Source organism: Chiloscyllium plagiosum, unplaced genomic scaffold, assembly GCF_037043375.1.
Source record: "Chiloscyllium plagiosum isolate Xiang-an unplaced genomic scaffold, Cpla_swu_hap1 HiC_scaffold_11, whole genome shotgun sequence".
NCBI classification, from domain to species: Eukaryota; Metazoa; Chordata; class Chondrichthyes; order Orectolobiformes; family Hemiscylliidae; genus Chiloscyllium; species Chiloscyllium plagiosum.
In genome coordinates this window covers 38,539,177-38,563,817 of record NW_028270149.1, presented here as the reverse complement: position 1 = coordinate 38,563,817, position 24,641 = coordinate 38,539,177, and the positions used below count along the sequence as shown (strand labels likewise).

Below are 24,641 nucleotides of genomic sequence, written 5' to 3'. Positions count from 1 at the left end.
TAAACTGCTTAATTTATTTCATGAAACAAACCTTTTATCTCTGGAATAAACCAAGTGAACATCTTCTGAACTGCCTCCAATATATTACATCGCTTCTCATGTCAAGGGATTTTAATCGTACCTAATACTCCATGTGTGGTCTCAGTAATGCCTCATACAGTTGCAGCAACACTTTCCTACTTTTGTGCTCTATTCCTTTAGCAATAAATGTCAATACTCCATTTGCCTTCCTATTACTTGCTGTACTGGCATTCTGGTTTTCCGTGATTTGTGCACAAGGACACCCAGATCTGCATCTGAAGTTTATCACCACTTAGATAATAAGTGACCTTTCTATTCTTCTAACCAAAATGGATAAGTTCATACTTATCCATGTTAAACTACAGTGGTAAATTTCTTTATTGCAACTTACTTTTCAACTACTTTTGTGTCATCTGCAAATTTGGCTTTAGTGTCTTCTATTCCTACATTTGTCATTAACATAAATTGTAAATAATTGGGACATGAGGACCGAACCCTGCAGCACCCCAACAGTTACATCTTGCCAACCATAAATGACTCATGTATCCGAACTGTCTGCTCTCTGTTGCTTAGCCAATCTTCTGTCAAAGCTAACTGATTACTCTAAACCTGTGCGATTATATTTTGTGTATTAATCTCTTGAATGGTACATTATCAAATGTTTTCTTGAAGTCCATTAACACTACACCTACAGAATCCTTGTTATCCACTTTGCTTGCTACATAAAACACAGAATATAACAGAACAGTACAGGAACAGGCTCTTCAGTCCACTATGTCCAAACTGATCCCATCTATTATCTACCTGTTCAAATGCCTCTTCAACTTTGCTAACAAATCTGCTTCTGTGTCTTCCCCTGGCATCACTTCGCAAGCACCTACCACTGCGGAAAAAACTTGCCTTGCATATCTCCTGTAAACTTTTCCCTTCTCAAGTTAAAGCAAAGCCCCCTAGTAGTTGACATTTCCACCGCGGAGAAGAGATTCTGACTATCCACCTTATCCATCTTATACTTTTGTCAGGTTGCCCCTTAGCCTCTGACACTCTCACAAAAACAATCCAACTTTGTTCAAGTTCTCCTTATAGCTAATGCGCTCCAATCCAGAAAACATCCTGGTAAACCTCTTTTGTATCCTCCCCAAAAATTCTACATCCTTCCTACAGTGTGGTGACTAGAATTGCATACAATACTCCAAATGTGAACTAACTAAAGTCTTATGCAGCTACAATATGACTTGTCAACTTTTATACTCAATGTGCTGACCAATGAAGACAAGCATGCTATATACCATTGTTACTACTTTATCCATTTGTGTTGCTCCTTAGGGTCCTCTCATTTATTGCATACTTTCCTCTTGCATTTGACCTCCCTTGCATCACCTCACACATGTCCAGAATAAACTCTATCTGCATTTCTCCGCCAAATTTCCAACTGATCTATATCCTGCTGTATCCTTTGATAACCTTTCTCAATAACCACAACTCCACCAAATTTTGTTTTATCTGCAAACTTACATCTTCATAGAACACTGGCAAACTATTCAAACACAATTTAGCCTTCATAAAACGTTGACTCTGAAGAATTGCGTTTTGACTTTCCAAATATCCTGTTATTAATTGCTTAATAATAGATTCTAATGAATTTCCCAGTGCCAGACTTTAAACTATACTTTCATACTTTCTGCCTCCTTTCCTTTTTTGAATAAAAGTGTTATATTAGCATTTTCTAATCCACTAGAATCTTCTCACATCTAAGGAATTTTAGAATATTATAATTAACAATTGTACAGCTTCAATCCTCCAGAATAATCCTCCAACATTCATTTCAGTTACTCTCTTCCCTTTTATATACTTTTAGAAGCTTTTTCTACTGTTTTATATTTTGTGCTAGTTTTCCTTTGTAATTCCATATAATAGAACAGAATTCGTACATTGCAGATGGAGGTCATTCAGCCCATGAAGTTCACCCCAACCCTCCAAAGAGCATCTCATCCAGACCCAGCCCACACCCTATCTCATTAACTCCACATTTCTCATGGCTAACCCACCAAACCTGCATATCCCTGGACTTTATGGGGTAATTTAGCATGGCCAATCCACTTTGCCTGCACATCTTTGGACCATGGGAGGAAACTGGAGCACAAGCAAAAATCCCATGCAGACATGGGGAGAATAAGCAAACTTCACACCAACAGTCACCCAAGGCTGGAATCGAACATAGGTGCCTGATGCTATAAGGCAGCAGTGCTAACCACTGAGCCACTGTGCTATCTATTTATCTTTGCTCTTTTTATGACTTTTTAAAAAACTCTTTGTTGATCTTTAAAAAGTCTCCCAGTCTTTTAGCCTACCACTGGCCTTTGCAATATCATATGCCTTAGTTTTTGTCTTTATTGTTACTTTTAACTTCCTTGCTGAGCCATGGATGATTTCCACCCACCTTATAACTTTCTTTCTTCCCTGGAATATATTTTAGTTGGGAGTATTTGAATATCTCCTTAAACATCTGCCACTGCTCATCAACAATGCTACCTTTTAGGCGAAAGTGAGGTCTGCAGATGCTGGAGATTACAGTCAAGATTAGAGTGGTGCTGGAAGAATACAGCAGGCCAGGCAGCATCCGATGAGCAGGAAAATTGACGTTTCAGGCAGGAGCCCTTCATCAGGAATGGGCTATACTACATTTTAGTCTTCCTGACAAGTCCACTAGGGCCAAATCTGTCCTCATACCAATGTAATTACCTTGTTTAATTCTAGAATGCCAGTATGGGGCTCTAGTTTCTCATCCGCAAACTGAATTTTGAATTTGAGCATGCCAAGATCACTCTTCCTTAGAAGATCCTTTACAATGAGATCATTAAGTAATCTCACCTCATTTTGCACAAAACTAAATGCAGAATAGCCTGCTCCCTGTTTAGTTTCCCAACATGTTGCTCCAAGAAACAATCTCTAATACATTCAATGAACCCTCCTTCAAAGCTACCCTTACCAATTTGATTAAACCAATCAATATGCATATGGAAATCACCCATGATTATTGTTGTATCTTGCTTACATGCTCCAGTATTTCCTGACTTACAATGTGTCCCACTGGAGAACTACTGTTTGGAGACTAAAAGGTTATTCTTACCAGGTACTTATTTCCCTTGCTATTTCTTATTTCTACCCAGACTAATTTTACATCTTGATCTCCAGTGCAAATATCATTTCTCACTATAGCAGAGACCTCTTCCTTTATTATCAAAGCTAAACCACCTCTTCGTCCTTCCTGGATATCTTTACAAAAGACTAGGTACTCTTGGGTATTCAATTCCCAAACTTTGCCTCTCTGCAATCGCGTCTCAGTAATCGCCACCAAATCATATCCATTTGCCTCTATTTGCATTATTAGATAGTATACACTGCTACTGCTCTGTACCAGTTATGGAGGGAATGAGTGTTAAAGGAATTGTATGGGGTTTCATTCAAGCAACTGGTGATGTTATGTTTCTTGTTCTTGGAGCTGCACCTTTCCAGGTAAGTGAAGGATCCTCCATTACATTCCTGACTTATGTCTTTTATATGGTGAACAGGACCTTATGATGATGGAAGGTAATTGACGAAGCAGTGGCAGATGAGTAGACCTAGTATACAACCCTGAGGAATCCTGGCAGTGATATCATTGGGCTGTGAATATAAGTATCCATAACAATCAACCATCTCTCTTTGTGCCATTTATGATTCTAACCAATGCAGGTGTTCAAAAAATAGAGTACTTTTAAAGGACACATTTGTTATTTGTCAAAAAAGACAGCCATGGACGAGAGGTAAGAGTCAATATTGAACTCATCAAAAAGGCAAATGGGAAAAGATGCAAAAGAACAGCCTGGGGTGACAAAGCAGGTTGTGAGATCTATAAAAATGATAATATGTAAAGAAACATACAACAAAAACAAATCTTTACAATTATATGTGGCAAAAGAATGCATTCAGAAGCAACATGGTCCCCTTGAAAACTGATCATTGCGTTGTCAATGAAAATAAAGAAATGGTGGTCAGGGTGAGCAATTTCTGTAGATCAGTATTAATAACAGATGTGTGATACACAGCCAAAGCCAATTATTACTGAATTAGGGACAGTGTCTCAACTGAATTAGCATACACAAGATAACAATAGTAGAGAAACTAATGGCGAGTGTGAGTACAGAGTCACTAGAAAGTGATAAAACAGGAACACAGGATTTCCATCTCAGATTTTTAAAAGAAGAAGGTTAGAACATTGTAGATGCTCTTATTATGGTCCTCCAAAGTTCTCTCATGCCTTTAGATTGAAAAATTGTCTCTACACTTCTACTATTTATGAAAGGTGACAGGAGAAAACCAAGAAATTATAGATGAGTTGCCTAATATCTACAGTCAGAAAATTGTCAAAATCTACAATTAAGAATAGAGTGACTGAACAATTGAAACCTTCCAGCTGATCAGAATAAGTCAGAAAGGGGAAAATATTAATTTTAATATTTTCACAATAAATTAAAATTCAGAATAAAATTAAAATTGTTCAAAAGTTCCAATTATCTGTGCTTTTTCATCTTCTGAACCCATACTGAACAACATAAAATTCCCTCAATGATTCTAAGTTTAACTGGAGGAGATGAATAAAAAGGGGAGAAAAGGCATAGAAAGTACTTAAAATATTTAATACATTCTTATTTGGTTAGAATTTTAATTTCATTGTATCAATAATATCTTTCAAAATCTGTAAAGGGAAGGCCATTGCTGGTGAATCTGACTGAAGATTTTGAAGAGGTCACTAAAGCAATAGGCAAGGGAAATGTATTTGGATGATATTTATATGGGCTTCCACAAACAGGTGATATAATCTCTCATAAAAGACAATGCTGTAAAGGTAAAACTCATGGAACTGAAGACAAAATCATTGATCTGAATAGGGAATTGGATAAGAAATAGGAGATAAGGAGCAGGGATAATGGGCAAGTTCTTTAAATGGCAGGATGCGGTTAGCAGGATCCATCGTATGGCCTCAACTGTTCACCATATTTATTAGCAAGTTAGACGATGGGATAAAAAGACACATTTCCTAATGAAACAAGGACAGACGTATGGTAAATAATGTAGATGAAAGCATAACATTACAAACAGTTATTGATAGCTTAAGTGAGTAGACAAAATTGTGATAAATAGATTTTAGTGTAGGGCAATTTAAGGGCATCCACTTTGGAAGTAAAACAGATAGCAGAGGGGAATGGGAAAGCCAGAAACAATGAAGGTTCAAAAAGAGTCATAATGTAGTATAAAGATCATAAAAATGCCATTAACAGATTAAAAAAGAACTAAAAAATAATCTAAAGATATGCTAGCCTTTATAGGACAGAATGCAAGGGAAGAATTGAATTGTATACAGCCCTGTTGAATCCACAGTTGGAGTACTGTGAGCAGTTCTGGGCATTCCTCCTCAGGAAAGATATATTGGTCTTGGAAGGAGTGCAGCATTTACCAGAAATATTAATGGATTCCAAGAGTTCCATCATGAAGGGAGAGTAAACAAATTAGGTACATTCCCTGGAACTTAGATTTATTGAAGTTTTCAAGATATTAAGATGAAGAAATAGGGTGGAAAGTTATTTCAGTGGTTGAGAAGAGTAAGATTATGAGCACATCCTGAAAATGAATGCCAAAGCTTCTCCTTTCATCAGTGGAATGAAAAAACACTTATTCATGCAAAGGGGAGTATAAGCTTGAAATTCACTTTTGCAAATGGCATTGGATGCTAGAAAAGTTTTTACATTTGGAATTGAGATATGTAAAGTTCTTTTTCTTATTAAGGGATATGGGGCAAAGGCAGAACATGAAGTCCGGTTGCAGACCAGTCATGATTTGTCTGAGCCGCTCTAGGAGCTGAATGAACTGCTCTTGATCCTATATGCTGAAGGTGAAGTTAGATAAAATTGAGAGCGAAGGGAATGGAAGTATATGCAGAAATGTTCAGATAAAATAAGCCAAGAACAGGTTCATGTTAGTTATGGATATTAATATTGACTTGGATGTGAATATTGAAGGTATAATTAATAAATTTGCAAATAACATGAACATTGGTGATGTTGTTGATAGTGAGGTGGATAGTCTCAGTCTACGGTCTGATATTGATCAACAAAAAATTAGGCAGGGCAATGGAATTTAATGCTGTTAAATGTGAGATATTGCATTTTGGGAAGTCTCCTTAGGGAAGGATATCCACAATGAACGGTAGGTTCCTAGGGAGTACTGAGGAACAAAGGAACCTTGGTGTAAAAGTCTATGGACCCCTGAAGGGGTCAACACATGGAGACGGAGTGTTGAAGAAGGCATGTGGGATGCTTGCCTTCATTATCCCGGGCTTAGTAAAAAGAGGAGGGTACTGCTGTTCCAAATTTATAAGACATTGGTTACGTCACACAATCAAAGGACCGTGATTGCACTGGACAGGGTGCACAGGAGATTCATCAGGATATTGCCTGGGATGAAAAGTCTCAATTGTGAGGAGAGTTTGGGAATAGGCTGGGTTTACTAGAGCAGAGGAGGCTAATAGGGAATTTGATTAAGTTATACAAAATTATGAGAGACGCAGACACAGTAGATCATCAGAATTATTTCCAATGACAAACATGTCTAAGACCAGACGGCAGAAGTTTAAGGTGAGGAGTAAGTGGTTTAGGGGAGATTTCTCGAAATATGGACTGGGCTGCCTGAAAAACTGGTGGAGGCAGGTACCCTCGCAACATTGAAGAAGCATCTGGATGAGCAAGGGCATAGCAGGCTTTGGACCAAGTGCAGGTAAATGGGATTAGGGTACTTTGCTGTCTGTTGGTTGGCAGACATGGTGGGCCAAAGGGCCTGTTTCTATGCTGTTTGACTCTCTAACAAAGAATTAATCAGTCCATAGCTGCACTGGATGCAGTATCATGAAAGAGTTCATCAAATAATCACTAAGAAGTGGGGCTTAAAACAGAAAGTGCTGGAGAAACTCAACAGTTCAGGCAGAATCTGAGTCCAATATGACTCTTCTTCAGAATTACATCCAGGACCCTCTGAAAATGTCCCTTAAAGTCAGAAAAGTTAAAGGGTTCTGACTCATGTAAGCTTAATGGTTATGCAGGAAAACTTGGAGGATGTAATATATACACTAACTCCTCAGTGATTTCAGGCTGAACTTTACCAAACTTCCACTAAGTGTACAATTTCAGGGACCTTCATGGAGAGTTTTTCTCCATGAACTCTAGCATGTTATCTCATGTAATTTCACCTCATTATTGGTAAGCACCAGACCTCTATGTTGCAGCTCTCACACTACCTTACATTCACCAGCACCACTGGCATACTCACCACTGCTGGAACGTTCAGGGATCTCCACTGTCAGTCACTAACAGCTCTTCACAGCACACATGCAGGAGGGAAACAACAAACAAAAGTTTCTGAGGGCAATTACAAGACACTTCCATGGAATAATAATCTCACATTCATCAGTGTATTGCTACTTTACATCATCACCTGACTGATCAACTGTCATTGTAACCACAGCTACATGGATAAGCTAGACAAGCAACCTGCCCTCAGTGCCATACCAAGTTAGAGCCCTGTCTGAAGGACTGCTACACATTCTTTGACATCCAGTGTATAATAACATGCTAGCATTGTACAATGTGAGACTAACATATGTTGGAAAACCTTCAAACAGTTGAATATGTTAACTGTTGCTGTTGTTTAATTAAAAATTAGGAAAAAAAACAAACCAAACAAGACTGCAATAAAGCAAAGAATTACAGATGCTGGGACTCAAACAAAATCAAGAAATTGCTGGAGAAATTCAGCAGGTCTGGCAACATCTATGGAAAGAAGGCAAAGTTAACATAACAGGTCCAGTGACCCTTCTTCAGAACAGGTCTTCAGCTCTGAAGAAAGGTCACTAGACTGAATATGTTGACTCTGCTCTCTCTTCACCAATGCTGCCAGACCTGCATCTGAGAATAAAGAGGTGCTGCTTGCGTTTCAAACACAACAAATTGACAGTCAATGAATAAACACTTCAACAAGTCATATCTATTGGTGACAATTAAATCTGCACCCAACACAGCATGCTCCATCATGCCCAACATGATGGAGCTACTCAACTTATTCTTCCGCCTTGGGAATACTGTTATTGCCCTCCCAGATTTTCACATGCCCTCTTTGCCTGCTCCAGTTATGCTGGGCACAGCAAGCAGGGATTATGTGGTTCACATACACACACAGAATGATACAGGCATCAGAACTTCATCTTTAGGAGGCCTATTGTTTGCTTCAGGATTGTGCTATTTACAATCAGCTCATAAGATCTGGTCCCAAAAGGTGGTCCTCATCCCCATAACCATCCTTGTATTACATCCACGCCTTGACAGTCCTCAACTCGCAAGGACATAGGCATCATACAGCTCCTAGGCAACAAGTACAGGCTTTGGTATTGATGATCATGGGACACTTGTACATTGATGGATTGGAAGCCTTTTCTATTGATAAAGTCAGGACATTGTGATACAGTGCTCTCAGCGCAGCATGTGCACAGTCTATAATGTAAATAATGCACTGGGGGGGAAAGCCAGCTATGTTGCCAAAGCCTACTTCCTAGACTGCAGCACTGACTTCATCATGGAGGACAGAGATAAAGTGGATGACTGGACTCAAATTGCTTTTGTAACTGCCTTGATACATGTGTGAGTACAGGATTGAGAGATCACACACAGCTCCCCAGTGAGTGACTGGGAACAGCCAGAGCTGACACCTTCTGCCACCAGCAAGCCCCCCTACCAGATTTCACACCACACACCCCTGACCTAAAGGTGTCGTACCTGTCACCAGACCCAACACTGTTCCCTCGACCTGACCATTCAATCTACCCCAAACATTCAGCCACTTACCTACCAACTTACCCCTTTTCCCAATTAGAACCCTACCCTACTCATTAACTTGGCACCCTAACCCCTCACACACCTGATACCCTACACCCACTCCTACTTTACAAACTTGCTCTTTCGCAGGAACTGTCAAAGTCACTGGCTGAGCCGCTATACAGAACAATGGTTAAGCCTCGGCTTGAGTACTGTGTGCAGTTCTGGTTGCAACACTACAGGAAAGATGTGATTGCACTGGAATGGGTGCAGAGGAGATTCACCAGGATGTTGCTTGCATGAAGCATTTTAACTATGAGAGAGACAGGATAGGCAGCAAATGTTAGGAGGGGTGAAAATGTGTTGCTGGAGAAGCGCAGCAGGTCAGGCAGCATCCAGGGAACAGGAGAATCGACGTTTCGGACATAAGCCCTTCTTCAGGAATGACAATCGAAACAGTGCACTTCCCAACCTCCCAAATTCTGTTGGCTCTCTGTTTAATTGTGCAAAATTATCACAACATGCGAACCATCATAAATAAATCTGGTTTAATTTGCTAATTGCTAAATAAAAAAAGTTCCGCAGCAAAAGAAAACTAGACAAAACATTACTCTGCATCACATGTAATTATTCTCCAAAGCATTACTAGGATTGTCAATAAAAGTTTATTGTCCATCTGATTAACAGTAGCTTAATAATTACATTGTAATGTGCAACTGAAATGTACCGTTTTTCATCGTCATAGTCTTCACAGCACAGGAGGCGATTTAACCCTTTGTGTCTGTGCCTGCTCTCTGTGCAGCAACCATTTTCTGACTCCATCCCCATAGCAATACAAATGTATTTCTCACAACCACCAATCCAATTTGAAGTCAGTTACCATCACCACCTCCAAAGTCTTCAAAAATAATGAATGCCAGGACATCATCCCTGGTTGTGCAAACAAAGTTCTTCCTAACATTCCCTTACACATCTTGCCAGAGCCTACACTCTCTGTTCCCTAATTCTTGTTGCTTCAGCATTTTTGCTCATCTTACCTAAATGTGCACTCATTTTGAACACCTCTGTCAAACTTTTCTCAATCTCATTTGCTCTGAAAAGAACAACCTCAGCTTTTTCAACCTAAGCTCATTCTAAAATTTTTCATCCATGGAGGGTTATCTACCGCAAAGCCTAGGAAGAATTTGTACCATATCTTACTACATTTGCCTCACTAACCACCTACACCATCTTGCGTTATCCCTCTGATCTGAATCTATTGACACTGCCATTCCTGGAACAACTTACCATTTAGCGGATATCCACTGAAAGACCAGCATCACTCGTGCCTGTTTTAAAAGGCCAATGTGCACCCAGCTGAGCACTGGTTTTCTTAAGCTGCCATGCTCAGTGATGGACATATAGTCTACAAATTTCAGAGAGGAGAAAGACGGTACCACGAGTCTCTGATGCCATAAGGTGTCTTGAGGCTCTGGTTGAGGATGTCATGCAGAGGAGGGGTGTCTACATTATAGTTAGAAAGTCACTTTTCCACTTGGCAGATGTGCGAGAGGTGCTGTGAGTTGCTCCTTGTGTCAAGATAGGCCGAGCCAAATTTCTTACACAATTCTGTTACAAATCTCACAGTAGCCCATGCCATTCAGGCTCCTATAAGATTCCACCTTCAGCTTTATGGGTATTATATGAAGGTATTCCAAAAGTTGCTCAAATGGTTAAACTTTGTCACAGTCTGTGTGGAAGGAGTTCAAGGTAAGGTCACACGGCTGTAGCAGTGATTGATAATTTGATGGTAAAATAGACACATTCTGAAGGTGACAGTGAATAACAGATTTTATTAGATGTCTGAAAGCCTGAACTCAAAAAGGTTCATGAGCGAAGACATGGTGAAGGACACCTGGAACATATTAGCATGTAAATATTCGGATATCATTCTGTATAATTTAGTATAGAAAACTCAGACAAAGAAATGTCCCTTTGCTATGTTTTAAGACAGTTTGTACTCACTAGAGTAAGATACATTAGTACTGAAATTAAAGACTTAGACGTCGAAATTGCCCATATAACATCTGTTTTTCAGGCACTTAAAGGCCTGCTAATCGTCCAATATGCTGTGCAGTAAGTTCATGTCCATTAATAACTGCCAAGTACACTTTCACCATACTGAAGCTGACAAAACAATTGACTTTAGGTTTCATGCTCATAAAGGCCTTAGGCTGTTTGCATATTCAAGTTAGTGGCTTGACATTTGTTTGACTCTGCCTCAGTAAAATTGGGTTGCACGGAATGCAGCTGGCATTGCGCCAAATGTGTTTCAAAAACCCAAGTCACACATCTGTGGCAAATGTAATGACCTGATACCAATCTATTTTATTCAATCAGGGGATATAAGCTTTGGTGACTGAGTTAAATTGCCCTTGAGAAGGTTTTTTTATAAGATACCTTCCTGAACTGCAAGAGTCCGTTTGGTTTAGGTACATCCTCAATTTTTAGGGAAGGAGTTCCAGGATTTTGACTGAGCAACAGTAAAGAAGAGGATTTCCACATCAAGATAATGAGTGGCTTGGAAAGGAATTTTCAGATGATGCCATCATCTGCCACAGTGCCCTTGTTCTTTAGCAGTCATGGGATTGAGAAGTTCTGTCAAGCAAGTCGAGGTGAATTTCTGCCCTGCATCTTCTGATGTTATATGGAGCTGGAAAAAGCACAGCAGGTGTCCTGATAAAAGATCCTGACCTGAAACGTCGACTCTCCTGCTCCTCTGATGCTGCTTGACCTGCTGTGCTTTTTCCAGCTCCACATTTTATCAAATCTGACTTCCCAGCATCTGCAGTCCTCACTATCTCCATCTGCTGATGTTTACTGCTATCACTGTGTGTCAGTGATGAAGGAAGTGAATGCTCGTGGACACAGTGTCAATCAAGCAGGCTTCTTTGTCTTGGGCGGTATCAGGTTTCTTAAGTGTTATGGGAGCTGCGCTCAAGCAGGCAAGTGGGGAGTATTCTATTATACTCCTGACATGTGCCTTGTAGATGGTGGACTTGTAAATAGTGGTCAATTTACTTGTCTGATTCTGTAATAGAACCAGGAGGGCTAGTTTTTTTAAAAAAGTCTCTGATATGACACTGGTAGTTCAAAGAAATGAAGACAAACTAGTAACCTCCTTAGAAAATTGGCTAAGAGGCAGAAGAGACAAAATCAAGGTCATGGGTAGATAATGTAATGGACAGGCTGTGACTAGCTATACCCCAAATTATCTGTGTTGGAGCAGCAACCATTCACTGTATTTATTAATGACATAAATGATGGGATATAAAGACACATAGTTGTCAATGACATAGTGCTGATCTCGTAGTTCTCCTGAAGAGCCTGCAAAACAGTTATACTTGGTGATCCCTGAGCAAACTCATCTGCAAAGGTCCCAATGCCAACTGCTTGTGTTTAGTAATGCCAGGACATGGACTGAAAGCCAATTTGAACATTTCAGGTCTTCTTTTTCTTCAAAATTGATCTCTGCAGAAAAACTTCTCATTTTTTGCTTTAATTAGCACATATGTGTTGGGGCAGGAGTTAATTAGAAGGGTAAATATTTGTACAATAAAGATAAAACAAATAACTGTGGATGCTGGAGGTCTGAAATGAAACCAGAAATTGCTGGAGGAACTGAGCAAGTCAGGCAGCATGTATGGGCTGTAAGCAGAGTCGATGTTTCAAGTCTGGTGACTCTTCATTGAATCACCAGGAAGTACTCAAACTTTTCTATTTGATACTGTGTTAATCTATTTTGCATTTTTAGTGAATAACTCAGTTTGTAAAAACATCAATTTTGTTGTTTATTAAAGAAATCTGGTTGATGGATTTCTTTAGATAGATAAAGTATACAACTGGTCAGATCAGTAAATGGTAAAGCACTTCAATTTATGTTGTGACTAGTGCGTTGAGGGAGTAGGGAGTGACAGTGCATTCCTTCAACATTGTTCATAACACTAAAAACTGGAGCCAGATCTTTCAGAAGTGAAATTGGATAATATTTCTTTATACAAAGGAGGTAGAAAATTGGAAATATTTTCTACAAACATTAGATTAAGTTAGTATAAATATAATTTGTTATAAATATGATTTAATATAAATAGATAAATATAAAACTGAGATTTTTATTAAGCAAAGGTATGAAGAGAAATGGGACAAACACTAGAAAATTATTAATTTACTGGTCAGCCATGATCTCAGGGAATGGTGGGACAGGCTCATAGAGTTGAAAGGCTGACTCCTGCCCTTACCCAGTCTCTGCATGACTTGCTGGTCAAGAAATGGGGATAAAATCAGCGAGAAAAAACATCAAGATACCAGATGAGCTAGCCCAGAAACATATTTTAAGAAACAATCCATTATTCTATCTCACCATGTTTGACATTTGGAGGTGAAAGAGATTCCATTTCAGATTTGATTGTGGTGGCTTCTGATTCGGTTTTTGATTCAAATTCCTCATCAAAGGGATGATAAGACTCAAACGATTGACTGTAGAATTGACCACTCTCAGTTTCATCAGTACAGGATGTAAAGGATTCATCAGTATATTTCACCATATTGCTACTGCAGCTGTGACAAGGTACACAGGAATCATCTTCAGGATAGCTGATCACAAACTGCCCTTCACTGGTTTCTGTTACATTTGCCATGGGTAATGGGAGAAGCAACTGAAACAAAACAAATAAAAATGACTTATAAAAGTGACCGTAATGCAGCTTCCCTAACAGTCTGCTTGTTAGAAGCAAAATCTTCTGCAGCTGTAAGCACTAATGCATACAATTGCATGTGGGTCTAAGAAGGGCCCTTGTGGCATAATAGTAACATCCTTACCCCTGGACTGAGACACCCAGGTTCAAGTCCCACATTCTCCAAAGGTGTGTAATAACATCACTGAACAGGTTGATTCGAAAAATGGGCTAATAAAGAAATACAAACAGGTCAAGAGAGCTCTTGTGTTGCATATGTAGTGCTTAGAAGCTTGGCTTCACTTTCCATCTGCTCCCGAGGTCAGTAATAACATTACTCAACAGGTTGATTAGAAAATAGACAGACAGGCACAATCAGTAACATATGCTGATCTCAGATGGAACGTTAGGAAGGTTTCTCTCCATTCCCTAGCCTAATAAGAAAAAGGGAAAAAAATCAGTCTGAGTCTACCTTCCCCAGTGACTCCTGTTGGAAAATACATTGTCCAAGAAGGACAGGATCAGATTCAGCTGTCACTTCCTGCGGTTAAACCATCTGCTAACATTCACCATCTCAGCCCATCCACAAAGAATGATCACTTCAACAAAGCAACAAAACAGTTTCTGGTTCTCACAAAACTGAAATATATAAGGACTGCTTATTTGGTCTAAAGGTACTGGCCAGGACATCAGTCACACAGAACTTGAATATTGTTCTACTAAATGTGATACATTTTTATTAAACTCTAAGCAACAGCACATACAATGATACCGCTTACTTAGAAGGCCCACAGCTATGGTCTCTCTCAGAAGATAAATCCATTGAAGATCTCTCAACACATCTTTTGAACAACTCACCAAATTGTTCTACCCGCTCTAACAATGAGTCATTTTCAAAGTCTTTTTTTGTATGATTTCTTGTTATAACGGATTATATACTTTTGGCCTGTTTAATTAACCTTAGTTATACTACCGTTCTATTCAAAGGTATATTCTCTGAAGCTCAAATCCAAGGCTACATTTGAATCAACACAGGCAGTTGTTTGGCTTATTATCTCTAACAACTTTGTCAATCTCAACTTCTGGAATGAAGGAAGCTTTTTTTATGGTCACACAAACAATGTTACCACAATTCTATCAGAGCTCCAGCATTGTTTAAAAATCACTTTTCAGACTTTAGCAAGTCTGTGTCTTGACTAAATGTCTATCTTGCCTCAAGTTTCCAAACCCACAATACAGTTCTTCAGTCTGGTTACTAATTTCTCCTTTAATAGTCTATTCCACTCCTGAGAGACAAACTCAGCACATAGGAGTCATCAACAACCATCTTATAATCATTCATAAGAAAAAAATACATGATTCAAAGTAATTAACACAACAGCAGATAATGCATTGACTTATGGAGGTTTTACATGCTAGTGTGAGTGTATGCATGAGTATCGACTTATAAGTACAGCACCCAGAGGATAAAGGGGGATCTAAGTGAGAAGCTTAGTTCAGAATAGGTTCATTTCACCATGTGAAAAAACATGAATTGCCTTCAATTTCCATTATGCTGCATTAGTTGACCTGACCTGTACTAACAACTAACATAATGTACAGGGGATTTTATACATTGGCAGGAGCAGGAAAGAGGGCATATGAACTGAATGAAATAAGGAGATGCAAAATTTCAATTTTGTTATTGATTGGGATGTAGAGATAAAGACAGTGACACATTTGCAGTGTGTGGCACCACAAATGGACCTTGTAACATATTTGCATACCATGACCACTCAGAAGTGTAAACCGTTTTTGCATAAAATCTTACATTCAAGACAAAATCAGCAACGCATGAAAAAATGATCACACTTGTCTTTTTTGTGCACGTTTGTTTACAGGTAACACAGCTGTGGCTGACATCAGTGGTTTTCCTTGTTAAGTTCTATGGTGTAAGGGAGGAGAGTAGGAGAATGGCAGCTTACCTGAGGCTTAGAACAGGCAAGTGTGAGCATAAGGTGGAAGTGTGTTAAGTGGTATCAGAGCCTTGGAGCTCTCCTTTCCACCAAGACCTGGGAGGTCCCCATCAGCAAATCAGGATTCTGACTTGCCTCTGTCGGCCATCTGTGTGCAATCGTTCCCACACGGGAACTGTGAAGGGCAATTGCTGGCTTGTAGCATTGAACTGGTGCACAGCTGGAACTTAAATACATGCTAAAAGCAGGAAATCAGAAGGTCTTGGCTGTGACAAGTATTTGGGCTGCTACATGAAAATGAGAACAGAGTGGTGGGAGGGGAGGGGAATGGTTCATCATGAGGTGAACAGTTTAAAAGAGGGTGTGAGAATATTCATTGGAGTTCATTGGGAGAAAGCCTCCATACTGAAACTGATGCATAGCGCATTTTTCGAACAAAAATCAGTCTGGGTATCCTTTACAATGCAGAGAAGGAGGGCCGGCGGAGTCTGCAATTCCAGCATGCCCCACAGAGTGAGAAGTATAACAGGAGGTAGCCACATGAACATTCAATAAAGAGTGAACAAAAAGACTCATGCCCTGTTGCTTTCAGAATAAAATAATCCTTAATTTTCTGTGACCATCAGTGTGTGCCATACATTTAATTCTCGAGTTCAGCTAACCTCAACAAATAACAATCATGAACATATAACTAACGTGAGAAAAGTATGATGTGAATTATTTATGTGAAATTCAAATCTGAGAGAGCATTCATGCCACCTTTGTACCTTCAAGTCTGATCATAAGGACAGTGTACTTAGGCAGAAAAATCTTGGCCATAATGCAGGGGCTTTCTGTTTAAGCAAAAGGCTCTTTTATATCCAACTCAAGCTCCAGAATTCAGCAATGAAAAACATATAACCTGTGCATAAAGTGGGCATTTAGATTTTAACTGTAATCGTCTGCAAATCAGCAAAACGCAAAAAAGTGAAGACTTCCAGTCATTATATGTATTTATTTGCTACTATAGGATATACACATACACACACACCTATAGTAGCAAATAAAAACATTGCCTTGAGTATCTGCTCTTGATCTCAGTGTAACACTCTGGATGGAGGTGTGCGTATGTGTGTCAGGTGAGATCAGGTTTAGCTTGATAACCAGACTGAAAAGCTCACAATCAAATGATAAAAATTGAAATTGGGAAAACTATCCTTAAAAACTAACATGAAAATCAGTTGAAGTCATTTAATAATTCATCACTGTCAGCTAGATGCTATACATATAAGAATCGGGGTAAAATGGCAGGAAAAATTGTAGCACTATTTCACTCACTCATACTCCACAGGAACATGAGTGTGTCGGATTAATCCAACTGTTCACAACAGAACAGAGAACTGTTAAATATACAGCTTAACAAAGTAATTGGGCTCTGGTACAATAGGCCTGAAGAGTACAGTTGAAAATACATCTGTTTGTTCTTTAACTCCATGAAGTAAGTGCTATCTCTCACAAAAACCGAGTTAAATCATTCCTGCCTCCATTTTACTTCCTCAAATCTCTGCACACTGAAAGCGTTGTCTTGGTAACAGGCATGTAATCTCTTCTCACCTTTCAGTTTTAGTGAACTGCGACCCTTGGGCTTTCAGAGACATTTAGTGGTTTCCTTCATGTTCAATGGGAGATTATGTACTGTGCTCTGTTTCTACAGTTCACTCAGGTCCCTGAGAACAGAAAGCTAAATAATAAATAACTGAGTTCCTGTGAGCTGTTGGACTTCCTCCCCAACCTCACACTACTGCATAGTTCTAAAAGGAACTGGAATGTTCCATTCCAAATGTGTTCTGAGGGGAGAAATCTCCCCAGAGTTTTAACTAAGGCATTTTACTTTGCAAATAAGTTAAATAAAGATCTACTGGATATAGACGTCATTTATAATTACTTACTGTTAATACAGACTTCTGATTTAAATTTACAGCTTTCCTACTGTCTGAATAGATTTTTTTTCCCTTTACTGTATCAAGGCATGGGAGAAGCTTAAGACTCCCACATGACTCTCTGCCAATTAATCTATCCACTTATCACTCTCTAGAGTTAACTGTGGCTCCAAGATTTTCCTTGCTACTTATTTTAAGTGTAGCAATAAGTTTATTCATGCTTATTTCGTTGGAATGTATTTTGAAATAGTTCAGCTCATTTTCGTCTTAGAACTTGGCTGAACAATAAATAACTGCCCGTGGTTAGCTGAATAATAATTTTGGCGAGAAATGACTTTTGTGATTTTTTTACTTTCTCTTGTGCTTTAAGCCAGTATTTCTACCTGCACATTGTGGTATAGGTCTGTATCCTAGACTGGAGCCTCAAACTTCTTTCCTGGGTAGGTATGGAGAATCAGGAAAAGACTCAGCTCTGTGAACCCATCTTTAAAAATCACCAACATAAAACAAGGAACTGTAGATGCTGGAAATCTGAAACAAAAACAGAAATTACTGGAGAAACTCAGCAGGTCTGGAAGTGTCTGTGGAAAGAGAACACAGAATTAATGTTTCAGGCCCAATGACCCTTAATCAAATCTGAAGGGTCTGAAGACATTCTGATGATGTGCCACTGATTCAGAACATTAGCTCTACTTTCTCTCCATGCAGGTGCAGCCAGACTTGTTGAGTTTCTCCAGCAATTCCTGTTTTTTTAAAAAAATTGCCAACTGCATTCATGATTTTTGGTTCAAGGGCAGGGGCTGGATTGGAAGTTGGTTATTTAAATAGAAACATTAAAACATAAAATAACCTTCCTGCACTCCGTCCCTCATTCCCCTTGTTCTTGGTGCTCATCAATGCCAACCAATGCTGCTGTACCTATTTAGGATGACATTCATATCCTTATTCTACCCTATGCTCATCTCCCATGGCCCCTGATGCCCTCATCCAAATCTAGCCATCTCCTATGGTCCCTCATACCCTGTATGCTCCTAAAATTCCCAATGGCCCTTTATTGTCTACTCAGTGCTGAATCACATTCCCCACACTCACCTTTGGAGAGCGCCCTGATTTAATAAAAAGGTCTTCTGATAATGTCAATGTTGCAAAAAACACACTCAGTATTGATACAAAAACGTTGAAATGCTTCAACACATCATTTCTGAAAACAAACATTTTACCTAAGTGCTCAAGGTTTTATGTAAATAAATATTTCAGTCAAATGATCGGTCTTTTATGTCAACAAACAATTTTATTCAATAAACAGTTTGAGCTATTCATCAATAAACACCCCATTGTAAAAATACTGGAAATTAGTTTTGCAGCACAAATCCCACAATGTTTCTATGAGAGCAGGAACCCTAAACCTAGTGCTATTTATTTTTTACATTGATGCTTTTTTTGGACAATGTCTTGACAACTTTGCCAGTCCCAATAAGTTTATGGGCTGTGTTTCCCCATTTTTTTGGCTGTGTTATTTTCAGAGAGTTTGATGCCATGACCTGTGAGGACTTTTTCAAATCAATCTTCTGCTGCTCACCCCATTAATTCTACATCTGGGCTCTGTGATGCCCTTCTCATTAATCATGCAGTAGCAGAGACACAAATGCACACCACCTGTGCCATTGACATCATAGCAAAGCCCAGACTCAAACCCCTTCAATGGTTGTAAGCCTAAAACTGCCCTTCTTTTTCATTTTTGTCAACAAGATGTTCCAGAAAGGCAAGCAGGCATCCCACTTCACAGCACTTCACTGGAGGTGCTGGAAGATGAGGTGCCGGAGGGAAGGGTCATCTTCTTCCATGTGGACACTTAAAGGAGACCATGGCACCAGACACAGCCAGCCTGGATCCAGATGGCAGCCTGAATCAATGCCATTTCACACACCAAAGGAAATGCCCAGCAATGCCAGAAGAATGGTTGGCAAGAATAAGTGACACCACTTTGTCTCTGTTTTCTCAAACTCACTTTAACTACCATTGCACAGCAAGAGCAACACGGTTAATGCTGTACAATTCTCAACATTATGTTCAGCATCTCCAGTCACCAGTCTTACCCGTTACTTACTCTTCATGCCCTCTGCACATCCAACACCTCATCACCTCTACTGCTTGCTCACCACCATTAACCACTCATCTACTTCCATTTACTCAAACCCTTCTTTTCAGGAGAAGATGTTTCATAACGGGCAGAGAGGCCAAGATGGATCGTGAGTGGCCAACATTCAGCTCTTCAACCTACAATTAGGTCAGAACTATTGAGATGGCTGGAGAGAACAGACACCCCTCATAAGGGGAGATCAAGCCCCCACCTTGAGACAACCCAATAAGCTTTATTATACTATGCTGCTCTCCCATTATTATCAGTATCACTTATTCTTAACATGTTCAAGCTTCTAACCCCATTGAATAGCTCATGCTCTTTCTTCACCTAGGCAACTGCCAGTGGCATCCGAAACAGCCAGCTCCTTAACCCATCAGCTCCTGCAGAACAAGCGACAGATTTCACATAGGATGCATTGGCAACTCTCTCCTGGACTTTTTATCAGCTGAGACTTTCACCTCAGTGCGCACTCTTTCTGGATTTGAGGTAGCAGTGCTAACTACTGAGCCACTCTGTTGCCACTTTTCATATACCCATCCAGATGCCTTTTAAATGTTGTAATTGTACCAGCCTCCACCACTTCCATAAACACACCAACATCTGTGTGAAAAAGTTGCCCCTCAGGTCCTTTTTAAATCTTTCCCCTCTCACTTTAAATCTAGTTTTGGACTCCCCTACTCTGGGAAAAAGACTTTGGCTATTCATCCTATCCATCCCTCTCATGTCTGTATAAACCTCTATATAACACCTATAAAATTTTCAACTTTACCTTATACAGTTATCAGCTCCCATTAGGAGGCTGTGTCATGAGCAATAAGTCAGGAGTAGGTCCACCTTATCTTTTGACTTCAAAGAAACTTCAAGTTATATTAGATTTAAAGTGTATTTGCTGCTTTTCTCATCTAGTTTGTCTGTTGGCTATGCCCTTACTCCATTTAAAACATCAGCTTAGAAAGCAAAAAGACTCACTCAGCCAGATCCATCTGTGCCGCAACAGAAATATACAGCCTGTTCCCAAATACAAATGAAATTAACTACTTTTTCATTCTGAACTTTTCCTCGTTTCTGGGAAATCACATGAATAACCTAAATTATTTAGCAAAGTATGACCATCTGCCATTTTATGACTCTTACCTTTTAATTTGCCTTTGTCTACATAACGGATTTGGAGGAAACTGTAGCTGGTCTCCTTAGTAAGTTTGAGGACAATACAAAGATTGCTGGGGTTGTGGATTACAAGGGGTATTGTCAGAGCATACAGTAAGTTATAAATCATTTGGAGGCATGGGCAGAATATGGAAGATGGAGTTTAATCCAGACAAATGTGAAATGATGCATTTTGGAAGATCAAGTATAGGTGGAAATTATACTGTGATTGGCAGGACCCTTAAGAGTATTGATATGCAGCGGCATCTGGATGTACAGTCCCACAAACCACTGAAGGTAGCAGTGTAAGTAGATAAGATAGTAAAAAAAGGCCTATAGCATGCGTCCTGTCATTGGAAGGGGCTTTGAGTATAAGGATAGGTAAGGTATGTTCATTGTAATTTTATAGAACTTTAGTTAGGCCACACTTGGAATACTACGTATAGTTCTGGTCATCACACTGCCAGAAACATGTGGATGCTTGGAGAGGGTACAGAAAAGGTTTATCAGGATGTTGTCTGTTGTGGGGGATTTTAGCTATGAAAAAAGGTTGGATAGACTGAACTTGTTTTCACTGGAACACAGGAGGTTGATGGGTGACCCGATAGAAGTTCATAACATTGTGAATGACATGGATAGAGTGGGAAGTATGTGGCTTTTTCCCAGTGTGGAGGGGTCAATGACTAAGGGGCACAGGTTCAAGGTGCAGGGGGAAATATTTAAAGAGATGTGCGAGGCATGTTTTTCACACAAAGGATAGTGAGTGTTTGGAGAAGGAGGTGGTGGAAGCAGACAGAAGAGCAGCATTCAAAAATGAATACATGAATAGGAAAGGAATAGATGGAATTGTATCCTGTAAGTAACAACAATTTTAGTATGGAAGAGTAAAATGTGTCAGCACAGGCTTGGTGGATCGAAGGGCCTGTTCCTGTGCTGCATTGTTCTTTGTTCTTCTTTGTTCTTTATCTAGTAAACTCATGTTACCTTTTGAATTGTAATAATCTTAAGTCTACGTAGTTTGCCAAACTCTAGGTGTTTGCCAGATTTTCCCCATATGGGAAATGATATTTAAAACTACACTTCCAAAATGAAAATAACTATACCTCTAAAACTAATGAACTATGCCATTAGACATAGTAACATAATGCACATCATAACCAGTCATTCATGTCATCGCTATCAGTGCACCATTCATGATGTGGATTGAGTGCTGCCATTTCCAGTACAGGAATATTACTTGAGAAATCAAGCACAATAAAAATTATTTGACTATCCATAGTTCCTTGGGACTGTTCATATTCCACTGGCATTACTGCCTGGAAGCATAACAGAAAACCTGTAGAGTGAAGGAATTCTCAGCCACTGACTCACTGTCACAACACAGACGTATGCCAACAAGTATCAGGAAGGCATCTTATGCCCAGTTAACTTCATACAATACTTAACATTTTAAGGGGTGTTTTTTTTTAATGTAAATCTGTAAAGATATTCTCATGCACAGACAAAATGTGACTCAAGAGAATCTGAGTATTATTTAACTTTTCATAAGCATGACACAAGCCTCCACTGGATGCATGATTGTTAAGCTTAATCACCAATAGAAGCTGCAATTGTAGAGAGTCTTGGCTGGAACTGTACCAATTATGCTGAAGAAATTAATTAATCTGTTTTTTTTTCTTTCCTGAACCCTTTAATATTCATCTTCTTCAAGCAACTGAATTGTCAGTTAAAACATTTATAGAATATGATGGACTAAAACTTTCTCAGCTGTAGTTGAACATATTGAAGAAAATCCCTGCTTGTGTAGAATATAAATAAACATTTTCATTCATCCTGCACATGAGAAATCCACAGTTGACAGTGAAGGCCAGGATAAAATCAGTAAACCTCACTGAAATTAGACACTGTTCCTCTTGTTTGCTGCAAAAAACCCTGGGCTGCCGAGGATGCTGCCATTAAGCCTGACCTAGGGGGTGCAACCACGTTTCCTACATTCAAACAGTGATTAAATTTCAAAAGAATCTTATTGAATATAGATCACTTGTGCTGAAAATGTGTTGCTGGAAAAGCGCAGCAGGTCAGGCAGCATCCAGGGAACAGGAGAATCGACGTTTCGGGCATAAGCCCTTCTGCCCGAAACGTCAGGCTCATTCCTGAAGAAGGGCTTATGCCCGAAACGTCGATTCTCCTGTTCCCTGGATGCTGCCTGACCTGCTGCGCTTTTCCAGCAACACATTTTCAGCTCTGATCTCCAGCATCTGCAGACCTCACTTTCTCCTCATAGATCACTTGTGACCCAGATCATGAAAGAACTGCTATATGAGTGTAAATTTCTTGCTCTTTTGCACTTGGATTTTTTTTTGCCCTTGGATATTTATGGTAATGGATGAAAATAGTCTCCATTATGGGAATGTAAATGCTCAACTTTAAAGCAGTTACTCAATGCCTTGTGTGAAGAAATAAATTTGTCTGCAGTGTTGATTTGAGGTCTGCCTTCAATTTCTGCAGTTTTATTCATAATCAATAGGTGGCAACCATGTTTCAAATTGTAAGTTTCTTTTTGTAAAAGACCAACCTTGTTATAACTATAAAGAAAACCTTTTGCAAAGATACTTAATTGTCCAAGGTAGTGTCACTTTTATTTCAAATATCTCTCAACCCAACTTAAAAAGAACATGGTAGCCCATTTCCCTGCTAGTAATCCAAAGCGAATATTTGCTCTGCATTTAGCTGGTTTGACACAGATTTTTAAAAGGGTCATTGACCAGGTTGAAGGTGAACAGCAGACTCTATGATGCCAGTCTCTATGCCAGTTCCCCACTAGGATTCTAACCCAGAGTCATTTTTAAAATGGGCAAAAGTGAGAACTGCAGATGCTGGAGATTAGAGTCAAGATTAGAGTGGTGCTGGGAATGCACGGCAGGTCAGGGCAGCATCTGAGGAGCAGGGAAATTGACGTTTCTGGCAGGATCCCTTCATCAGGAATCATTCTTGATGAATGGCTCCTGCCTGAAACGTCGATTTTCCTGCTCCTCAGATGCTGCATCCCCAGCACCACTTTAATCTTAACTCTAATCTCCAGCATCTGCAGTCCTCACTTTCACCTAGTTGATTTTAACCTTATTGTGATTACTCTTGCAAGGATGCCTACCTTGAAGAAGTTCTCCTCCTCTCTCTACAAGAATCTCAGTGAGTCTTTCTCCCACTGCAACCCCCAGGTCATCTCCTCTGCCCTGAAGCTCTTCAACCATGTCCTGAAACAGACTCGCTACCACAGCCACATTTGCTTCCTCAGTGCCTGCCTCCGCAACCAAGTGATCCCACACAGACTCCGGACTACATTCAGACCAGCACAGTTTGGACTCGAACAGGACAAACAGTACAGACTACAGATTCAAAACCACCAGCAACAGTTCTCCTTCCAGATCCTCCGTTCCATACTCACAGCCATGCACCACCACCTAACCTCTCTACAGTCAGCTACATCTCAACTGAGAGCCACACTTTCTCCGAACTGCATAGGACCCCTTCTGTACTATATCCTAAGAAGAATTCATACTCTCAATAAACAGTATTTCTATCTCATTTTAAAAGTGGTTTGGTTCAAGTTCATGTCAACAGCCTGGTAATGTAATTAAGAGATCTACTCACTCTTTGTGTGTAACACAACGCTTTTCCTCCTCTTCTGACCATATTACTTCAGGATCGTGGCCAAGTACCTGTGGCATTTTAATGGAGTAAATAACATTACCTGCCCTTGTCCTACTTGTCTACATCTTCATATCAGCAGCTTTCCACTCGGCCAGTCACAAAGTGCTGAAGACCCCTCCAAGATTGTCCTACCA

At 39.6% G+C, this 24,641-nt stretch overlaps 1 protein-coding gene across 3 annotated transcripts in view; it reads right to left on the bottom strand.

Moving 5' to 3' along the window:
* LOC122557296 (uncharacterized protein C8orf48-like) overlaps positions 1-17,339 on the bottom strand; it is a 90,324-nt gene extending 72,985 nt beyond the window's left edge. For all 3 annotated transcript variants that reach the window (XM_043704842.2, XM_043704845.2, XM_043704844.2), the window contains exons 1-2: positions 17,182-17,339; positions 13,321-13,615 (exon numbers count right to left, since the gene is read on the bottom strand). In XM_043704842.2, coding sequence (XP_043560777.1) covers positions 13,321-13,597 — 277 coding nt within the window. In that variant the 5' untranslated portion in view covers positions 13,598-13,615; positions 17,182-17,339. The remainder of the gene's footprint in view (positions 1-13,320; positions 13,616-17,181) is intronic.
* Positions 17,340-24,641: the final 7,302 nt, after the last annotated feature.